The 21877-nt window shown below is 44.1% G+C and overlaps 1 protein-coding gene across 3 annotated transcripts; it reads left to right on the top strand.

The window, feature by feature from the left end:
- The first annotated feature begins 528 nt into the window (after window positions 1-528).
- On the top strand, window positions 529-17926 carry plppr3b (phospholipid phosphatase related 3b). Of its 3 annotated transcripts, XM_086282863.1 has the most exons (8): window positions 529-736; window positions 7167-7275; window positions 8057-8242; window positions 8762-8888; window positions 8980-9175; window positions 9268-9325; window positions 9673-9846; window positions 10426-17926. In XM_086282863.1, exons 2-8 carry the CDS (start codon window positions 7171-7173, stop codon window positions 11824-11826), a joined length of 2247 nt encoding a protein of 748 aa, XP_086138989.1. In that variant the 5' UTR covers window positions 529-736; window positions 7167-7170; the 3' UTR covers window positions 11827-17926. The 3 variants fall into 3 exon arrangements, with proteins under 3 accessions (XP_086138989.1, XP_086138990.1, XP_086138988.1); XM_086282864.1 differs by lacking the exon at window positions 529-736 and having other exon boundaries at window positions 6285-7275; XM_086282862.1 differs by lacking the exons at window positions 529-736; window positions 7167-7275 and having other exon boundaries at window positions 7306-8242.
- Window positions 17927-21877: the final 3951 nt, after the last annotated feature.

Below are 21877 nucleotides of genomic sequence, written 5' to 3'. Positions count from 1 at the left end.
TGTGGTGGACCTGCTCGTCTGTTTAGGTTGAGCACAGACAACCGCCTTTTCCTGAGTACAAAACTACATATTTAGTAATGGTTTAATTCTGTGTGTGTGATCACATATAATGATGAAGAGAAGCCTGTCGGTAAAAATTCTTATCTCTCTTCCATCCACATGGATATTTGTAAAATGTTCTCTGTTCAGGTCACAGTGTCTGAATTCAGGATTTAATATTAATAAACTGGAAATGATTCTGAATGAGCTAAAGAGCACCAGCCTTCAGAAGAACGTTCAGCCAGTAACACCTGCTGCAGGTGAGCTTCAGCCCTCCCAGTGTTCCCTGTCTGTGACTGTCTTGGGTTCCTCTGGGGAAAAGCATGTCCCCCCTCCTGTCCCAGCAGGGGGCGCCACAGCCTGCATTCAGCTGCTTTTTCAGGCGATTAGAAAAAAAGGCAGAATCACGTGTTTTTGTCTCTGTGACGTTTCAGGTGCGTGAAGGGTTAAAAACAGCGCCAAAGTGTAACCCTTTAGGCTCCGATCACCTGACAGCAACACGCACGAGGAACGTTTCACAGCTCGCTCTGCCCCGCCCACCCTGACACACACACACACACCGCAGCAGGTTCCTCCCGCACACAGACGTCTCTGCGCTGTTCTGCAGGAAACGGAACCCACCGGAACCGGACTGAGACCCAGCCGTAGCAAGGTTCCGGTTCTGCTGACGGGATCCAAAGCGGGTGGATGTTCAGAGGTGATACTGTGTGTGTGTGTGTGTGTGTGTGTGTGTGTGTGTGTGTTTTGCTGCAGAGGTGCAAAATCCGGACTGCTTTGTTCAGTTTCCGGTCCTGCTGCACCTCCACCTGTCTGTCTGTCCGCGCGGCTCCATCAGTGGGTGGAGGACCTCTGTATACTGATTGGTCAGCTGTTAAATGGCATTAATGTGACGTGTGTCAGGGTGATGATGATGAAGCGCTTCCTTTGTGCAGCTGATTGTCTTCAGACTGATTTTCAGTGGTGTTCTCTGAAATGACTGAACACAGGTGTGAGGGCGTCTGTGTTGTGAGGGGGAGGGTCCGAGCAGCCGGTGTCCAGCTGCTTCCTGTGGTCATGTGATCTTCTTCTAGTAAACTCAGGTGTGTCAGAGTTCTGGCACCACATGCTGAAGCATTAACCTTTCATTTTTTGAATGGATCCCTGAATGGGATTTTATCACTCCAACCTCTGAGGTGGAAGTGTAAGGGAGGCGCTAACCCCGCCCACACCATGCCACTAGGGGGCGACAGCAGTCAACTTCAGCTTCTTTTGAAGTTTGACTGCTGTGCTGTTGACTGCCAGCAGGGGGCAGTCAACAGCACAGAGGCAGAAACAGTCGCTTCTTTCATCAGAAATTTGTATGGATAAGTTTCCTCCTCTCCTCCAGATCGCAGCTCTCCCGCTGGTCTGCGAGATCACGTCCACGACCTCACAATGACTGTAAACGGCGAGCAGACGAGGAGGACAGACAGTCAGTGTCTTTAAGCTGACTGGTCATTGTGTTGTTGTGTTTGAATCTTTAGCTCAGGATTGGTGGGTCAAACTCTTTAAAGGTCACGGGAACCGCCAGGAACGTGGATGGCACCGGTTTAGAAACCAGTGAGCGACACCGGGATGTCGCCCACTACTTTCTAAAGTCCAGTTTCCACTGTTGCAAAAAAGTGGACATGGGAATGGGGCGCATCTGCTTGTCTAATGACTTATGATTGAAAACTCATGAGCCAATCAGTGTGCAGCTTCCTACTACAGAAAATCCTCCATTTTCAAACAGTGTGACTGAAATTACCTAGCTCATTTCATTCAGGCGCAAACTTGGTGGGAGGGTTTTCACAGGACGTCTTATGCCTATCCGGTTGTTCAGTGATGACGCGACGAATCCTACTTCCGGGTCTAAAGTAGTCTGCGTTTAATATGGCTTTTGTGTTGTTAACATGTTTAATGTTATGTATTTTCTTCTATTTGATCTCAAAAAGCTCCTAAAACAGTCAGTGATCACTGTTGACCTCCCTCGGCTTTTATTACCGCTAATCATTTATTTAAGCTCAGTTTTTAAAACCTTAGGCTGTAACTACAGCCCAGCCCATGGAGCAGTATATGAATGACTAACCTCGTATTGTGGATGGATTATCTCAGTTGTTCTCCTGGCTGAAGTTTGGTCCTTTTACAGCATCCTGCCATGCGATTACATTTGTTCCTGACCACCGAGAACACTCACGGTAACTTTTATCGAGTGGAAAAAAAAGTTAGCTTGTTTATATTATGCTAACTTAGCTGTGTCGCTAGCGGTCACGTAGCACATCATATACCAGCTAGCCCAACTTCAGTAACCCTACAAACGTCACTGCTGTTTAGTTTTCTGTCTTCATTTATGCTGGAAGTGATAACAGAGCTGTACGTTTTAATTTGTTTCCAAAACCCGCAGTCAGGACATGCTATATTGTATTTAGATAGAAGCTAGCGAGCTAACTCCCTGCTAACTTCTAACTCCGTTAAATGTCATAAATTCCGTTTTCATGGATGCCTGGATGTTAAACTCAATTTTTACACCTGGTAGAGCAGAACGCTGATCATTTTATTAAAGATGAAAGACTTTAGACAGTTTTTCAACTCTCAGTAATGCCATAGTGATCGTTTGATATGGACCTGCAGCGGAGTTTAGACTCAGACACGGCTAGTGACGTCAGACTGAACAACTGGATAGCTTAAGAACTGTCAGCCATATTGAAAGTAAGAGCAGTGGTTGCTATGGAAACATAAAAGAAAATCAGATGCAAAGAAGCTGCAGAGTGACTGCATTGGTTGTCATGGTTACCTTTAGTTTTTCATGTTTGTTTGCTAATGACTTGATGTGAAAACTGTGGGAAAAACAGGAAATTGATAGGGCTCACCTTCAAAATAAAAGCTGCACCTTGGCTCTGCTGCTAACATGTGTCAAATGCCAGCCGGGTCATCTCGATCCCTTTGCGATCCTGCGCTGTCACATGTACAAAATGATGAACAAGCTAACATCACATGTCTATAAAACCTCAAAAGAAGTTGACAGTTGTTGCCCCCTATTGGCATCAAGACAGAATTCAGGTTTGAGGCTCTTCTTGTTTTAAAACGGTTCAATGGAAGAAGAGATGGGCTGTATCCCAATTCAGGGTCTGCAGCCTTAAAGGCTGCATTTCAAGGCCGATTACGTCACCGCGACGCGACGAAGGCTGTCCCAATTCAAAGGCTGCTCGAAATGCGGCCCTGAAATGCGTCCTTCATTTCCCTGAATTTTAAGGACGTGGCAGTGTAGACTTCGTGACCTAACATATCCCAGAATGCATAGCGCGGCGGTGGGTGTGGATAATTCTGCCGAAAAAAACGGCGGACGAGGATCGTCCGAAGAGTAAACTTTAAGTACTGAATATTATGTCACTTATTTATGTGCAAATTTTCAAAAACGAAGAACATGAAAACATTACTGTTGGCCACATGTCGGCAAAGTTATGTGACATTAGTGACGTTTGTACAAACTTGGTTTTAAAGCCTTTACTTTAAAATATACGCCGTTCAATAGCTGACCTTAATCTTACAGAGAATGATCAAAGCTCATGTAGAAACAAACAAACAAATGAAAAAAAGATTTTCTCCTTCATTTCTGTCAAACAATGCTGTATGTAACGTTTCCAGCTGTTAGTATCATGGTTGCTAGGCAACCTGGGCAGCGCAATGGAGGCTAGACAGTCCCATTTCACAAGCCTCGCACTTCCGCCCTTAGCGGTCTTTAAGTACGCGGTCCTTGAGGATCGTTGAGGCTGCGTACTTTAAGGCTGCAGACCCTGAATTGACCCTGTGCACGAGAAAATGCTAACTTCCTGGTTTCAGACCGGATGTGGGGTTGTACATTTCCGGGAGCTTTACTTTGCAGTCAATTGCTACTGCAAAGATATACTCCAAAATCATGTCCAAAACTCGAAAACGGAAAGATCGCGTTAAGTTACAAAAAGCAGAAGGTGGGAACACTCACCACTGTTGTGTCATAAAAAATCTAATGATCAATTTTGACGTTTAAAGAGTTTAGATCGATCAGTTGTTTACATCACTCAACACAAGCAGAACTGCATTACTGCATGCAGAAGACACATCGTCCACATTCAGAAGCACATCTGTGTATAGTGACTGGTCTTATGATTTAAACAGGCAAATGTTCAGCATTCAAACTATAGGTGAAGAATAGTCAAACCAGATGTTTCCCCCATTATGTCGAGATCAGCTAGTCAAGTACACACCTACACAGCATGTTTGTTAAACTGTGAAAAAAGCCACACAAAAAATGAATGATTGCTGGTAACGGTTTCTATACATTAGTATTTACGAAGAGTATGTTGTGACTTACCTTAAAAATAGTGATCCCTCGCTAATAACGCGGTTCACCTTTCACCTCGCTGTTTCGCAGATTTTTTTAGTGCAAGTTTGCATGCTTATTTTTTTTTTTTTTTACGTCACATATTGTCCTGCGTCCTGATCGCTGCAGACGATCTCCTCCGTGACGTCTCTCCTGTACAGTACAGAATCGCTGCATCGATCGCTAGCAGTGTGACTCTGAAGTGCAGTACTGTATGTCCACGATGTCCACGAAACGTTTTGCACCGTCAAAAAATAAAATTGGCTACTTGATTTCACCTATCGCTGGTTATTTTTAGAACATAACACCCGCGATAAACGAGGGACAGCTGAGAAATATAACATTTGAATCCCTTTTCTCTTTTGCCCTGAGGTGCGGGGAAAAAATATCAACAAGTCGATGAACATCATTTACAGATACATTGGGTAAATGCCCAAGACATCTATAGAAATGTAAATCGCTGCTTGATTCATTCATTTGCTTAACTTGTTTTGGACCATAAACCAGGCGCGAATAGGACACCGGAAACAAAGCTCGCCACAGGAGTTTCCGCACCGGAAGTAGCATATGCTAACGTGCACACAGTCAATTGGGATACAGCCATGGAGTACTGACCATCCACCATGGATACTGATTTAATGAGCGCCTCCAGTTGAGTATTTTTCATCTTATTTTAGCAGAATTCCCGATTACTGCTGTTAGTGCTTCCCAGAGAAGGGAAGGACGGATTTTATTTTTATTTTTAATTGAATTCTAAAAAAAAAATCATTAATTTTGAGGGATATCATTTCACAAAAGCCCCTACCAGCTGAAAGTTTTCTGTCTGGTTAGGTACCAAGGGACTGGTCAACAAAGAAACAGTTTATTCTGCCATATGAGTGATGCATGATGAGGAGAAGAAAGAAAAACACCTACTGTACCTTGTGGGAATAAAAAACAGGTCAACACTTCCAACCTGCTCCATAAAAGTTGAAAGCAGCTTAGCCTTTTTTGTTAGGTTCATAGATTTATGACTGGATTGATCCAGTATTATTACACAGTTTAAATCTCCCCCAGGATCAATTCCTGCAAGTTCAAATCTGGAATTAACAAGATTATTTTCTCTATAAATTTATCATCCCAGTTTGTGGCATGACCAGAACCACGCTAGACGTGTTGTGAAGGAGCCTGTCAACAATTATGAGACCTCTGTGTGGATCTGAGATGACAGTGGTCGCAGTAAACTTGATTTTTTTTATTATTCCGTCCCACATGTCTTAGAATTAAGATTGGAATGAAATATATTGCCCTCCCATCCTTCTTTAAGTCTTCATTTTTATTCAGTTGGTGGATTTCCTGAAGGAATGCCATCTCACATTTTAAGTATTTAAGGCAACTGAATAGTCTGACTCTTTTATCAGGCCCATTTAAACCTAGCAGCCCTTTTAGCATCAATACTGTCCACCATGTTTAGCCATGACTAACCGAGTGAGAAAGTTACAAAAGGTGAAAATATTAATAAGAACGATCATTGGGATAAAGCGCAAAACATCATTCAGCGCTTCTGTAAACTAAATCTAAACTTGTCGCTGTTTTAGAGGCAAGCTGCAGAGTAAACATTATTTCCAGAAACCTCTGGTAAGACATTCTTTTAATACTTATGTCTGGAGAGGCTCCCATCCTTCTGTGACAAGTTAGAAACTATTAACATGAAGATTGAAACTAAAATAAGATGGCTGAGCGATGCAATAAAACAGATGAGCATTTATATATATATATATATATATATATATATATATATATACACACACACACACACACACACACACACACACACACACACACACACACACACACACACACACACACACACACAAATTTGTACATGCTCTTGCACAGACAACAAAGGTGGGGATTTTCTGGTATGCGCCTGCATGTAGGATGTTGATTAATCCAACAATAAGGGGAGCATCTGTATCTTGAGTACGGCTGATTATCATGAACGATGGGAATATGTGCGTACTCGTCGTACTCCTTACTGAACCTCTGATCAAAAAAATCTTCTGAGCTTTATCAGGTGAGTGAAGGTGGGGACATCTTTTTTGTATGTCACGCACAACCGGGCCAGGTACAGTGTAAAGTAAAGTGTGCGTGTTTGTCCCCATAGGGAAATAGTTCCTCTGCATTTAACCCATTCACCCAGTGAAGCAGTGGGCAGCCACCAGTGCAGCACCCGGGGAGCAGTGTGTAGGGACGGTACCTTGCTCAGGGGTACCTCAGGGTAGCCGTTCAGTGGAGTCAAACCCCCGACCTTCCAATCATGGGGCCACCACTCTACCTACTGAGCTATCCCTGCCCGAGTACAGCGAGTGGAACCTGACGTTTCTCTGATACTTGTCTCATTTTAAACCGCTGAATGCAGCTCTTTTTTTTGAGCAAGCGCAATTCAGACATTTTAAAAGATCTTTATGGTAGTCCCTTGGTATTTAAACTTATGGTTCCTGCCTGAGCGTAGTGGAGCTTCTTTCCGTGGGAACCATAAGAAGAAGGAATGTGCGAGATTGTCTGGATCTGAAGGTTGAGGTTCAGCGGGCTCTCTCCAGTTAAGACTTACGGGCCTGCTGGCTGCATCAATACCTCTGACATAAAGTGCCCCATGTTTTTACTGTCTGTGGAACCGCCCCTCCTGCAGCTCTGTTGTGATTTGACAAGTTCAGCCTCAAATGTTTGTTTTTTCATAATCAGGAAATAATGCTTCAATCTGTGTGTGTGTGTGCGCGTCCGTGTATAGGTTGATGAGGATGATGATGATGATGATGACATCCTCACCCTCAGAGAAGATGAAGAAGAAACCTCCAAAGGACAGTCTGACTCTGCTGCCATGTTTCTACTTCGTAGAGGTGAGAGCAACAAACAAACAAATGGTCACATGACACAGAGGACCGTACCTACAGTCAGGTCCACCGCGCTATTTTTCAAATCAAACAGCATGTGAATTTCAGACTTTCCGCTTTAATTCAACTCATTTAATAAAAGTTCTGCATGAACTGTTTGGAAAGCGCTTTGAGGGCCCTGAAAAGCGCTATATAAATGCAATCCATTATTATTAAATTATTTTCATTTAGAGAATCAAAAAAACCCCTGAACAAATTAACATAATTTTCAATATAATTCGAGTATTTGATGAAAATCCTCAGTGACCATCTGAAGAGCCCATGGACCACACGCTGATGCTTCAGATCCTCAGACAGTCTAAACATAGATGTAGCTTCTGGGTCTGAATCGTAAAATCTGAGTTCTCTTACACTTGTACTCTTTTTACTGACCACCAGGGGGCAACAGCTGACCTCAGGTCCTGTGGAGGTGTATGGGGAGACAGTGTCTGCCGGGACCTCTGGAAAAAAAAAAAAAGAAAAAGAAAAAAAAAAACCCCACTGACATCATGAGTTTATGGTCATGATTTCCAGACCGAGCCAAACTGAGCCAAACTTGAAACTTGCGATCACACACACTCACTAACAGAGGTCAGCTTATCTTACAGAGGCTATGAAAGGATTCTGCTTCCTGTTTACACTACCTGTAAACTCAGAGCTACCGGTACATTTTGGCAGCACTTCCTGCCGTGTCGACAAGGATCAGATGATCCCATTAACAGATGTTTATCTGTTTTTCTGCATGCAGCTGCCCATTGTGGCTTCTTCTATGGTGTCGCTGTACTTCCTGGAGCTGACCGATGTGGTGAAGCCGGCTCAAGTGGGTTTCCGGTGCCACGACAGAGATTTGAGTATGCCGTACGTGGATGGAGGAGATGAGCTGATCCCACTGTTGATGCTTCTAAGCCTCGCCTTCGCTGGACCTGCTGCTTCAGTACCATAATTTATTAGAATTTATTGATTATGTAGGAATATGTTTTTAGTGATGGCGCACTTGCCTAGTCGGATTGGAGGCTAAGAAGATGACTGGAGGTGATGCTTGGTATATGTGATTGATGGGTGGGTGGTTTAGTTTTTGAGTGGCTGAATGAAGGGTTGGTCGATGGATGAGTGATTGGTGGATGGTTGGTTGTTTGGTTGGATAGGTGATTGGTGGTTGGCCAATGACTGTTGAGTGGTTTAATAGGTGTTTGTAAGTTGGTAAGTGATTAGTTGCTGGTGGATGGGTGGGTGTGTGGTTGGATGGTTGATGGGGTACCCCGACTCTCCATTCTGACCTCACGAACAATGAAAATACCTCAGATGTTTGGAAGTCTTTGGTGTCTTTGGTTTCCTCACCTGTACATCTCCACCTGTGCATAAACTAGTATTTCATGTTTGGTGGTTGTAGAAAGTGGGCGGGGACAGCCTGTCCTGCTTCAAGCTGCTGAGGTGGATTTGTTTTGTGCCCCAGATTATGCTGGTGGAAGGAGCAATCTACTGCCTGCAGTCCCGTCTGAAACTCCGCCGAGCTGAGGGAAGCATCAACGCTGGCGGCTGCAGTTTCAACTCCTTCCTGAGGAGGACGGTCCGTTTCGTAGGTATGACTGTGTCTGCAGAACCTGCTGAACATCCACCTGTCTGTACCCTGTGACCTGCCACCAGTCTTACATGTCAAAAGTGTTCCTGCAGGTGTGCACGTGTTCGGCCTGTGTGCGACCGCGCTGCTCACTGACATCATCCAGCTGTCCACGGGGTACCACGCACCATTCTTCCTCACTGTCTGCAAACCTAACTATACTCTGGCGGGTGTGTCATGTGACAAGAATGCCTACATCACCACAGACATCTGCTCTGGGCAGGATGAGCACGCCATCATGGCTGCGAGGTGCTTGCCGTACTTCCTGTTTGTGTCGCTGTTTGAAGTTTTCAGACTGATCATTGAGGCATGTTTTTTTTTTTTTCTTCCTTTTCTTACAGAAAGACGTTTCCTTCCCAGCATGCAACTCTGTCAGCGTTTGCTGCTGTTTATGTTTCTGTAAGTGCGACAAAGAAAACCTTCCCACAGAAACAAGCTCGTGTGATTTTAGGTCCAGTGGTCAGAGTTCAGGTTCAGCCCAGAAATGCTGGGTCGGCCATGCTGCTTTTAACGCATGTAAATTAAAAGCTGATTTTAGACTCGGATTAAAGTTAAATTTTCCATCCCAGAATAAATTCATTTTACACAAAAATAAATAAGAATAAACAATGTTCACATTTTAAAAAATGTCTTTAGGAAATTGTGTCAGGTCTGCTTGTACTGCTCAGTTTTGTTTGTCTTGATAAAGATGTGTTGAATTTGCTGTATCATGGCATTCTCTGATGTTAGCTTCTGTTTCCTGTCAGATGTACTTTAATTCGACCATCTCAGACAGCACCAAGCTGCTCAAACCCGTGCTGGTGTTTGCATTTGCCATTGCTGCAGCGCTGACTGGCCTGACTCAGATCACACAGCATCGTAGCCACCCCATCGACGTCTATGTGGGCTTCCTCATTGGAGCCTTCATCGCCGCCTACCTGGTGAGATAAAGGACACATCTGGTGTGTGTTTCTGTCTGATGGAGCTCCAGAGTCTGCAGCTGTTGTCATGGACATGGCTTTGTGTTGGTGTTGTCATGGCGACTGCATCAGCTTAAACCGGAGGCTGATGGTAGATCAAAAACCAACAGCTCTGCAGCTCCAAGTGACTCAAATCTTGATTTAGCCAATAAGCTTCAGCCGAGGAGCTTCACAAAGAGATGATGGGCTGAATATCCAACTGAATATGAGGGAATATTAAACCTGCCAGCACAAAGAAACATCTGAACAGCACCTAAAATACAGACAGAAGGTCACTGAGGCAGCTTTAATCATTCAGCCTGAAAAACACAGCTAAGACTTTCAAATAATTCAAAGCCTGATTTAATAGAATATCATCCAAAGACACCGACTCAGTTGTTGAAACCGGGAGATTTAGTTGTTTTTGAAGAGGTTGGTAATAATGTAACAGATCTTGGTGCTGGTCTCTGAGGTTTGATCTGACGATTAGATCAGGTTTCAGAGTATTTTTGAGGTTTGTGACTCTCCAAAGACTCACAAGATTTTATTCTCCTCCGTCAGGCCCTTCACGCTGTCGCCAACTTCAAATCATCTGATGACATCACTCCACCCCCACCTCCTCCACCCCTAAAGGCAGACCCTCTCCGAGCACTGACTGAGCGGGGACACGAGTCGGTCTATAACAAAGGCCCTGCCTCTGCCTCAGAGAGTAACGATGAGATAGCAGCAGCTCCGGCTCCCATGGACCGGCTGGATGGCCTGGGGCCCCTGCAGAGGGAGAAGGGCTCAATGGGAAGTCTGAAGAGGGCCAGTGTGGATGTAGAGCTGCTGGCTCCCCGAAGCCCCATGGGAAAGGAGACCATGGTGACCTTCAGCAACACGCTACCAAGAGCTAGCATGAATGTAAATGGTGTACTGGGGGCCAACGATGCCTCTGAGGAGGCGGTGCAGCCGGTCCAGCCAGTGCAGCCAGTGCAGCGCCGTCTGAAGGCTGTTCAGGTGCCCATGGACCCTATGCGGTCACAGCAGCTGGTGTCGGAGTGGAAGCAGAAGTCGATGGAGATGCGAGGTATGGGTGTTCGGGACGAGGCAGAGCACGAAACCAGTGAAGACGGCTCTGAGGTAGGCTCTGTGGGGACTGACGATGGCGGTTCTCAAGCCCCGATCTACCAGCCTGCAGTGCATGCCGGGAGGGCAAACGCAAGTCGCAACCCCACTCCACCTCCAGGGGGGGCCAAAGCTGTGGCAACACCCAGACCCCCACAGATCCCAGAAGCAGGACCCCCACCGGTTTCTCCAAAAAGCGCCCTAACCCGAGCCAAGTGGCTCGCCATCCGGGAGAAGACAACCGGGGAGGCGTCCGGGCGTGGTGCTGCCAACCAGCCACGACTCATGCAAGTCATTGCCATCTCCAAGCAGCAGGGCCTCCTGCCGTCCTCGTCCTCTGGGGAGAAGTCCTCCGAAACCACATCCACCTGCTCTGCCATCTCCTCCGCTGCCGACTCGCCACACTACCGCCACCCCTTTGAGCAACCACGGGAGGGGCCAGGTATCATCACAGTGGATGCCCATGCACCCCACTATCCTGTTGTCCAAGTCCCACTTCCTCCCCAGGCCCAGCCCCCATCAGGTAATGGTAACCCATGGGAGTGGGTGGGGGCATCCAATGGGGGAGACCCACGAGAAACCTACAACCTCTCTAACCTGAATCGAGGAGATTCGGCCAGCCGCAGCAGCAGCAGCTTCCACCCACGCCGCTCTGCCTCACCATGCGCCACTGTCGACCCTACCATATCCTCAAGCCCACCTCACCAGCAGGTAGAGATGTCATCAGATGCTCAGCGCAGGGAGATGGCCATGAGGCGCAAGACAGCACTGGTTCTGTTGGAGCGAGAGATCCGTAACCAGACTGAGCAGGAGAACTATTATAAGAGTCTGCAGGGACGGAGGTTCAAAGATTAGCCTGTTACCTTTCAAAATAAAAGCCTTACTCTGAAACTGGTCACTAACAGCACAAAACCTGGTTGGCAACAAGGAGCGTGATGCTATGCAAGCAACAAGCTGTGAGAAGAGGTTTCCACCCAGGAGATGATGAGCTCAAGGTTTAGGAGCTCAACACTTGGACAGTTTCTCTTCACAAAAAGACATCTTACCTCTCAGAGAGTCTAGGAGGACATCAATGCTATTGCAACTATTTATTTTTCCAAGTGAACCCACCACAGAGGACATTATTATTATTATTATTATTATTATTATTATTATTCTTGAGATAAGTTGCTATCCAAAGAAATCATCCCAAGAAGGATGGATTCAGTGGTTATAAACAGAGACAGAGGTGTTGTTCACATTTATCAGATGATCTCACTGTTTTTGGTCAGTGATGGTGCTGAGGTACCTCTGCTCTTCCACCCATTCAGTTTCCTGTTCAGTGACTTTAACTTTAGAAAGGATTCAGGCTGTGGCTAAAGGACAGTATTAATCCTGAAGGAATCCAATCACAAACTTCTTTAGACTGACACAGACTGACCCAATTGTTCTGTGATCCAGAAAGGAACACCTCCATCTGTGCCGAAGAGATGCTGGCCACTGTGTTGAGCCTCTAAGAAGAAAGGAACTCATTCAATAAACAGCTCAAAGTCAAAGCACAGAGACAAACTCAAACAGTAAATTTTTGAAACACCCGAACAAACCCTAACCCTGCAGCAAACAAGATCCCTGCAACAAACAAGAACCCTATGACAAACCTGCGACAAACAAAGAACCCTGTCACAAACAAGAACCCTCCAACAAACCCTAAACCTGCGACAAACAAGAACCCTTTGATAAAACTGAACCCGCTGACAAACTCTAACCCTCCATCAAACAAGAACCCTGCAACAAACCCTAAACCTGCGACAAACAAGAACCCTCCGACAAACAAAAATCTTCCAATAAACAAGAACTCTCCAACAAACCCTAACCTTCCAACAAACCGTAGCCCTGCGACAAACCATAACCCTGCGACAAATAAGACCCCAGCAGCAGAACCCAACCCCTCCAGTTATGGATTCTGTGATGGCGGCCATGTTGGCAGTCGAATTCAGATTGTATATTTCTTGCCTCTCTGGTGTGATGGTTTGGTTGCTATAGTGATTCTCAGCATGTTTGTTTGTTTGTGTGTGCTGCTGTCTGATTGGTGGAGGTTGTGAGCGTTTTGTTTTTGTGTGTGAATGATAGTACTTATTACTAATGGACCGACATGAGATTAAATCTCGTCACAGACGTTTAGGTTTAAAAAGAAACTAGGTGATTTTATTTCAGAGCTTTATAAGTGCGAAAGACGGCCGAAGGTTTACGTGCGTGAATATTAATCAAATGTTTCTTCAAAGAATCGGAATGGAAAATGGTGTTAAAGCCATGGCTTCACAGTAAAGTTATTTATTTCTGTCTACAGAAAGTTTATGTTTCAGTTAAACAAGATTACTTATTTGATTGATTATGCATGTCCTGATTGTCCACAGAGATCAACATCTCTATGAAACATCTGAAACACCAATTATAATTAACGTAGCGTTGCTAAAAAGTTTTTTAGCTCAACGATAGTGATTCAGAGCAAAATTATGGACAACTTGTGGTGTTTTGACCAGCTAAACTGACATATATAACCGTACACTTAATACCAGATCGAAGTTTCTATTTTCTTGGATAAACCTGCATATTCTGCCATCCAAACATTCATCTTCTTAGCTTCTTATCCAGCTTAGGGTCACCTTGTGATTCAGGTTGGTTTAACTCTGTGAGGTCTTCATCTGTTATGACCCCAACCCCCTAACCATTTCTTTTAAGCCTCGTCCACAGATGAAATGATTCAATCTGTAGCAGATGTTTAATCTCTAAAAAGACTTTTCAGTCTGTATGAGGTAGAAAGACTTTTGTTGTTCCCTGATTGCTGAGATTTAAGAGAACAATTTTTAAAATATTACATATTCTGACAGGACAGGATTAGGGTCATCGTGATCATTTTTTTTGCTGTTAAAATCCACTGTCTGCAGCAGACATGGACGAATCAAGAAATACCTTAAAGAGAACATGAAGCGTTCCACATATATAGGCTAATTCCCATCATGGAGACCTGCTCTCAAAAACTGACATAGATGTGACTCTGTCTGTAAAGCTGGATTTAAGAAATAAGCGATGAAATATAACGTTTTAAAAATATGTTTAGCACCATCTTCTGTCAGTATGGAACATGACAGCATGTGGTTGGTTGGTTTCAGGTAATAGACATTAGTTTAGGTTAGGACAGAACTGATAACGCAGAGGAAAATAAGGAAACTAAAAACTAATTGTTGTGTTACTATGAGTTTATGTTAAACTGATTGTTGAAACTTGTTTGGCTAGCTGCACTCAAATGGGAAAATCCATTAGCATTAATATTCGGGTTCGTAAAGCACTTTAGAAACGAGACCTGTGTGGAGGAGAGCCTGTTTGAGCCACCAGAGTGACAAGCTGGAGTCTCACAATCCAGCTTTTCCTCATCAGGTTGGGTGTACCAAGCCATGCAGTCAGGTGGCTACATTGTAGATACTGAAGACATCAAATGTAGCAAAAACAAAATTGATAAATAACTTTAAATGTTTTAGATTTTATATTTTCCAAAGAAGCCACCCTTTACTTTGTTGACAGTGCTGCAAACCCTTGGCCTTCTCTCAATGAGCTTCATGATGTGACACCTGAAATGGTTTTTACTTCACAGGTGTGCCTTGTCAGGGTTCATTTGTGTCTCACCCTTCTTAATGGGTTTGGGACCATCAGTTGTGTTGTGTAGAAGTCAGGTTGGTATACAGCTGACAGCCCTCTTTGACAACTGTTAGAATTCATATTATGGCAAGAACCAATCGGCTAAGAGAAACAGTCCATCATTACTTTAAGAACTGAAGGTCAGTCAGTCCGGAAAATTGCTAAAACTTTGAGTGTCCCCAAGAGCAGTCGCAAAAAACACCAAGCACTATGATGAAACTGGCTCACATGAGGACCGCCCCAGGAAAGGAAGACAAAGGAGTCTGCTGCTGAGGATAAATTCACCCGAGTCACCAGGCTCAGAAATCACAAGTTAACAGCACCTCAGATTAGAGCCCTGATAAATCCCGCACAGACACCACAGTCACCTGACCTAAACCCAATGGAGATGGTTTGGGATGAGATGGACTGCAGAGTAAAGGCAAAAGAACCAACAAGTGCTCAGCATCTCTGGGAACTCTTTCAAGACTGTTGGAAAACCATTTCAGGTGACTACCTCATGAAGATCATCAAGAGAATGGCAAGAGTGTGCAAAGCAGTAATCAAAGCAAAGGGGGACTATTACGAAGGATCTAAAATATAAAACATTTTTTGAGTTATTTCACGCTTTTTTGTTTACTACATAATTCCATGTGTTTATTCATAGTTTTGATGCCTCAGTGGTGTAAATTATGCTTTATATGTGTAACGTTTCATGTCCTCTTTAAAGTTGCATTCTGCTTTTATGACCACCACCATCTGTTGACACTGTAGATTCTCACAGTGTCAACAGTAATAAAAATAAAGAAAACACATTAAATAAGGTGTGTCCAAACGTTTAACTGGTAGTGTATTTGGGCTTTGCTTTTCCTCACTTCTAATATGAAGTAATCCAGTCAGTGAGATGATGTGAGGAAGAAACAAAGGGTCACCAAAAAGTGTGGCATCTCTTCCTCAGAGGCTCCACTTTCTTGGGTTTTTTTCACATCCACCTGTTTTCGATGCAGACGTGCTGATGGTATTCCCAGTTGTGCTTCAGTAAAAAAAAATAGTTACATTTGTGCTTTGTTGTGCATGTTTTGGGCTGTTATGTTGTAAACTGTCTGGATGTTTTTGGGAACAGAAATTATTTTGTTGCATAAATTAATGCTGATCGCATCAGCTGATTCTGCTGCTTGGTACACTTGGTCAGAGGAAGAAAAATCAGTTCGTGTAGGTCAAGTAAACACCTGTCACCTGGCTCAAACAGGCTCTCCTCCACACAAACCCGAATATTATGGCTAATGGCTGGATTTTCCAATTTGAGTGCAGCTAGCCAAACAGCAAACAGCCGCTTACTGCTAAAGAGACAGACAGTGAAAGTGGACAGTATATCCTCAGTTTAACATAAACTCATTGTTGCAGCCAGGGGCAACACAAATGGCAACCACATGACATCACTGACAGAAGATGGCTCTAAACAACTTTTAACTTTAAGCATTTATTTCTTAAATCCTGCTTCACAGACAAAGTTACATCTGTCAGTTTTTGTATGTAAATTATGCTTTATATGTGTAACGTTTCATGTCCTCTTTAAAGTTGCATTCTGCTTTTATGACCACCAGAGGGCAATACATTTGGTTTTTTAAAAAAAACCAACCTTTTGGTTTTATTCAGGATTCTTGTGTGATATCATGTGCACATTGCTCAAGACTTGCCTGATATATTGGATGTCATACAACCACGTCACCACAGAGGGGTGTGGTTGTTTTTTCTCTCACATTTTAAAGTTTATCTCATCATTTAGCTGGTTCATCACCACAGGTGTAGTGCTGTTTAATGACCGCTGTGCACCTGATGCACACGTTTCTGCTTCTATTGCTGTTTCAGCACGGAGGCTAACTAACATGAAGTCTTCATCACTTCTTCCATGCTGCTCGCAGCTCTATCCTCCCTGATGTGTCTTCTCTCACTCAGACATTTTTCTTAGTAAAGTTAAAGTCAGGGTTATAAATACATCTGCAGCTTAGACGGAGGCAGGATTGATCCAGAGGAGAGCAGAACTGCTGACCTAAACTGTGAACATGATTCACAGTGAGATCCGACCCGAGTTACATAGTAACCATGTTACGTCCATAAATGTTAGCTTTATGGCCTGTGATGCTGCGTATTTATTAAACTCAAGATTCCATGGCTGTATGACTGCACTTGTGCTGAAACACTGCAGTTATGCATTGCTCTGCATGACAATTAGTTTGTAATTAAAACGTGTCTGCGTGACTTTTCTCAGCAGTGTGCACACAGAGAGAGCTTTTTTCTCTCCCAGGGCCATACACACCGCACACATGTCTGTGAAAATGCAGCTCTGACCGTGTTGATCAGATTAATGTCTGAATCCTAACATATGTAACATCAACTTTAATAACTGCCAGCAGAAACAACTGAGCCCATATTTATGCTCATGTCACAGTAACAGCACCTTCGTGAGCTCGGGGATGTCCCTGGTCTGTTCATGTAAAGCTGTTTCCACCTGAGTCTCAGTCCACTCGATGGAGCTCGCACTGTTCCTATCAACAGAGTTCTCTCTGATGTCACAAACATTGATCCTCCTTCAACCTCCTCTCACTGATCTGAGCTCACGGTAAAACCTGACCTTACACTTGATTATTCCGTGACGACATCAGTCCACTCGATGGACACATGCTTGTGACATCATGCTTGTGACTGCTGCTTTTTCTTGATTTTTTTTTTTTTGTTTTGTTTGTTTTTGTGCAGACCAATTGAGCTACGATCACTCAGATCCACTTAAAGCCATGACTAAATTTCACCTAATTAAGCTAACAGTGAATATTTTATTTTGCATTTGGAAAAAAGTAATGGAGTGATCTTCTGGCAGCACTATACCTGTGTTTATCACTTCCAGAGTTTCAGGCAGGCCCAGACAGTGGCTTGCACGCTAATGTCTTGTGACTGAAAAGCCGTGTATAGGAAACACCCCTCTGCTTTGGGGGTGTAATCAAAGAGCTGTGTGCTGCTTGATGACATCACGCATGCTGATTCGTTCCATCATGTAAATGTTGGTTTGAGGACAATAGGAGCTCAGAAGAATAACATCCTGAAACAATCGGTCTGTAAATACGAGGCGGTCCGTCCTGCTGTTCCCGTGTCCGTGTGTTGTTGCATGTGATGTTTCTAAATCGGCGCGCTCTCATCTGAATGTAAAACCATGAAGCATCATATGAGTGTATAAAGTGCTGCTATAAAAAGAGCTGAAGAAGCTGTTTCAGGTGCATGCTCTGTGGTTCCAATTAAAGCTTGTTCTTCATCACTGTGTCTTCCTCTTTTCTTCCAATGATGCCATCGTGGCTCTCAGTAATAATTGTTAATCCGGGTTGTTTCCTGGTATGCAGAGGATGAAGCCGTTTGTGTGTTGCACTAACTTTTCCACAGATGATGTGATGAAGACATCCCTCAGAGTCTTTGTCAACTTGTTAATTTCCTATTTCATCCTCTCTCAGTCTCTCCATCATTTGAGCTTCCTGGAGGTTTTGGTCTCATGGGGCGTTTCCTTAAACTGACCAATTAGTGCTGAGAGACCAGCAAGGCCAGAGCACTGCCATCTGTCGCTGATGACTTGATACTGCATCTCCCTCACCCATCCACACACCATCTGGTTATAGGCCTCCAAACTTTTATAAGATTTAAAGTCTTCCCCTGTGTATAGGCTCGGCAAGAAAACCAGGTAGTTGATGATATCAGGATACGCAATAGACAGAAGACTTTTCGGGTCGTCATTGATCCAAGACAAAGGAGCCAACTCGTATGGATCTGCACCACCACCAATAAACCTTAAACAAATATTGTGCCCTTTCCTGCGGACCAAGTCCTTTCCTGTATGCCTTTGCATCTATAACGCATTTTGAGGACCTTTTCTGTGCTTTCGGACATTGATCCATTTCAGTGTTTACCTCCGAGTGCCTCCAATATGGCCGCGCATGTGGGTTACCGCCCAGAACGTGATGTAGGTGAAAACCCTCTATCCGGTTGTTCAGTGATGACGCGACGAATCCTACTTCCGGGCCTAAAGTAGTCTGCGTTTAATATGGCTTTTGTGTTGTTAACATGTTTAATGTTATGTATTTTCTTCTATTTGATCTCAAAAAGCTCCTAAAACAGTCAGTGATCACTGTTGATCTCCCTCGGCTTTTATTACCCTAATCATTTATTTAAGCTCAGTTTTTAAAACCTTAGGATGTAACTACAGCCCAGCCCATGCAGCAGTATATGAATGACTAACCTCGTATTGTGGATGGATTATCTCAGTTGTTCTCCTGGCTGAAGTTCGGTCCTTTTACAGCATCCTGCCATGCGATTACATTTGTTCCTGACCACCGAGAACACTCACGTTAACTTTTATCGAGTGGAAAAAAAGTTAGCTTGTTTATATTATGCTAACATAGCTGTGTCGCTAGCAGTCACGTAGCACATCATTATATACCAGCTAGCCCAACTTCAGTAACCCTACAAACGTCACTGCTTTTTAGTTTTCTGTCTTCATTTATGCTGGAAGTGATAACAGAGCTGTACGTTTTAATTTGTTTCTAAAACCCCGCAGTCAGGACATGCTATATTGTATTTAGATAGAAGCTAGCGAGCTAACTCCCTGCTAACTTCTAACTCCGTTAAATGTCATAAATTCCGTTTTCATGGATGCCTGGATGTTAAACTCAATTGTTCCACCTGGTAGAGCAGAACGCTGATCATTTTAATAAAGATGAAAGACTTTAGACAGTTTTTCAACTCTCAGTAATGCCATAGTGATCGTTTGATATATGGACCTGCAGCGGAGTTTAGGTCCAGACACGGCTAGTGTGTTTTAGCTCTTCTGAGGCAGATTGCTGATGGGGAGTCACGGGTGTTCAACCTCAACCTCCACAACTTCCACAGCTGCCACATACAACCTTTGTATGTGGCAGCTGTTTCCTGTCACCACAGTGCAGTGTCATGGCCGGCCTGGAAAACCTGGAATTTTCTTAAAATCTAAAAGCTGTTGGTTTTTAGAAAATTGCATGCAGTTACATTTGTGTCGGTGAATACCGGCATTGCCCCACATCATCATACGAGACATTAAGATCACACAGGTTAGGGTGCAGATGGTGGTTAAGTTGCCCAGGGAGGGGCCTCAGGGTTACAGGAGAATTACAGGTGGTGTCAGTCAGCTTCATGAGAATTGAGCAGGCTGGAGACACTGAGGTCCGCGCTCAGGTGAGTCAGGTGACCTCATCTGTCTCACAGAGCTTCAAGGATCAATAGCAGAACCAATCACACATACAAACAAGCTGCCTAATGTCCTGCACCTTCAGCTCATTATGCAGTTTCCATGGCAACAGTGGTGTTGAGATAAGATCTAACACACAAACACACACATCACTCCCTCCTTTAGCAGTCCTGATAGTCGCTCATGTCTCCATCTCCTCCTGTCACACCGACCCTCTCCATGTCCTTCACTACATCCATGAACCTCTGAACTCTTCCTCTTCTCCCCCTCCCTGAAGCTCCATCTCCATCCTCCACCCTCCTTCCTCTGCACATACATGCCTCTCTCAGTCTTTCTGACTCTGAGCCGCCTGTCTGATGGACTCATTTCTGATCCTGTTCATCACATCAGGTCTCACCGCCATCTTTAAACCTTCCCTTTCAGTCTTGCTGCTATCCTTCCATCATGAATCACCCTGACACTAATCTCCACCTGCTCAACCCTGCTTGCACTTCCTCACCTCTCTGTGGATGGCTTAGGCGCCCCTGCTGGATACAGACGTTCATCACAAATTTTGTCTCTGCAGGACCTCAGTTCAAAAATTCCGACTAGAATCAAACCAGGATGAACACACACACACACCTCCCTCCCACTCATCTTGTCTCACTCTTCATTTCCTGGAGGCCATCCAGCAGCCAGGGTGTTACCAAGGCAACAGAGACTGGGAAAATGTGTGTGTGTGTTTGTGTGTGTGTCCTGATCATGTTTTCTGCTGACAGATGGCGCCCCCTTCAGTCTGACAGTGGAAACACAGCTTCTGTCCAGGGAGGAATCAATCAGTGATCAGTCATGCTGTGATGTCATTCAATTAAACTTCATTTACACACTGTCAGCTCACAGCAGACACCCTCTTTGTAAAGGACAAGGGGTGGAGTCAGAAACCATGAGGCCCACCTGCAGAAAGGTACAGAGAGAGGATGAGAGTCTACAGCAGCATAACTAGATCAGGTTTGCTAATCATGACTGACTGTGATGAATCTGGAGACTGAAGCTTTCAGTTCCTGTGTCTATTTGCCTCCAGGTAATCTCACCTGATTGTGAAGCTTCATCTGAATTCATATAATTCACTTCAATAACATACCTCAATTACTGTATTTTTGACTGTTCACAGTCAATCTGCACTCTGCTGATTTGCATTTTAATTTCTTTAGTTTTGTTCTTCTATTTGGTCGGGAATTGCACAGCAATAAGGATTTCACTTCATGTCGTACTGTGTATGATTGTGTATGTGAAAAATAACATTTAAATTTGAATTAACTTTGATGTGAAACCTCAGAGTTTCTGACCTAGAATAAAGTTTAAAAAGAGTTTTCGTTCTGACAGTTAAACACCTGCCCTGTTTCTGATGTCTGAGGATGATGATGAAAGATGACAAGAGTAATGAGTATCTCAGGTTTGAGGATTTCACATCTTCAGTCTATTTCAGGAAAAATTGATGAATCACTGGCCACATTATTAGTCCCTTATTTATCCAGGTAAAAAATCTCATTGAGATTAAAAATCTAATTTCCAAGAGAGACCAGGCATCAGTACACCTCGCTAGTACCAGGTTGGACTCTTTTTTTCCTTCAGAGCTGCTGTAACTCAGATTAACTCAGATTGGCTCAGATTCAAGAAGCTGCTGGAAATGTTCCTCACAGATTTTGGTCCATGTTGACATGACATCATCATCACACAGCTGTTACACCTATGATGGGAATTTCCACTTCATCACATCCCGAAAGTGCTCTATTGGGCTGAGTTTGGTGACTATGGCAGTGCGGCTAACTCATCATCATGTTTAACAGACTAGTTCGAGATGATGGAGCGTGGCCCTCACACCATCACCAGCAGCAGCAGCCTGGGCACTAATGGATAGATCCATGCTTTCAAACTCTGAGCTATGTTGCTAGTTAAAGGTCCAGCTTCTGTATCTCACAGGGAGAGAAAAGAAAGCTAACTTCACTCAGAGATGGAGAA

The sequence above is a fragment of the Aulonocara sp. 'chitande type north' Nkhata Bay genome, linkage group LG23 (genome assembly GCF_057382095.1).
Source record: "Aulonocara sp. 'chitande type north' Nkhata Bay isolate Kocher_YH1m ecotype deep benthic linkage group LG23, A_spYH_male_GT1.1, whole genome shotgun sequence".
In the NCBI taxonomy this organism is placed as follows: domain Eukaryota; kingdom Metazoa; phylum Chordata; class Actinopteri; order Cichliformes; family Cichlidae; genus Aulonocara; species Aulonocara sp. 'chitande type north' Nkhata Bay.
This window is presented reverse-complemented; position numbering and strand designations above follow the sequence as displayed.

Excerpts from the sequence above, each read along its gene's own strand:
- plppr3b (XM_086282862.1), top strand. The coding sequence starts at position 7,922 with ATGAAAGGATTCTGCTTCCTGTTTACACTACCTGTAAACTCAGAGCTA. Across the intron at positions 8,243-8,761 it reads TCGCTGGACCTGCTGCTTCA|ATTATGCTGGTGGAAGGAGC; the intron begins GTACCATAATTT and ends TTTGTGCCCCAG. Across the intron at positions 8,889-8,979 it reads GAGGACGGTCCGTTTCGTAG|GTGTGCACGTGTTCGGCCTG; the intron begins GTATGACTGTGT and ends GTGTTCCTGCAG.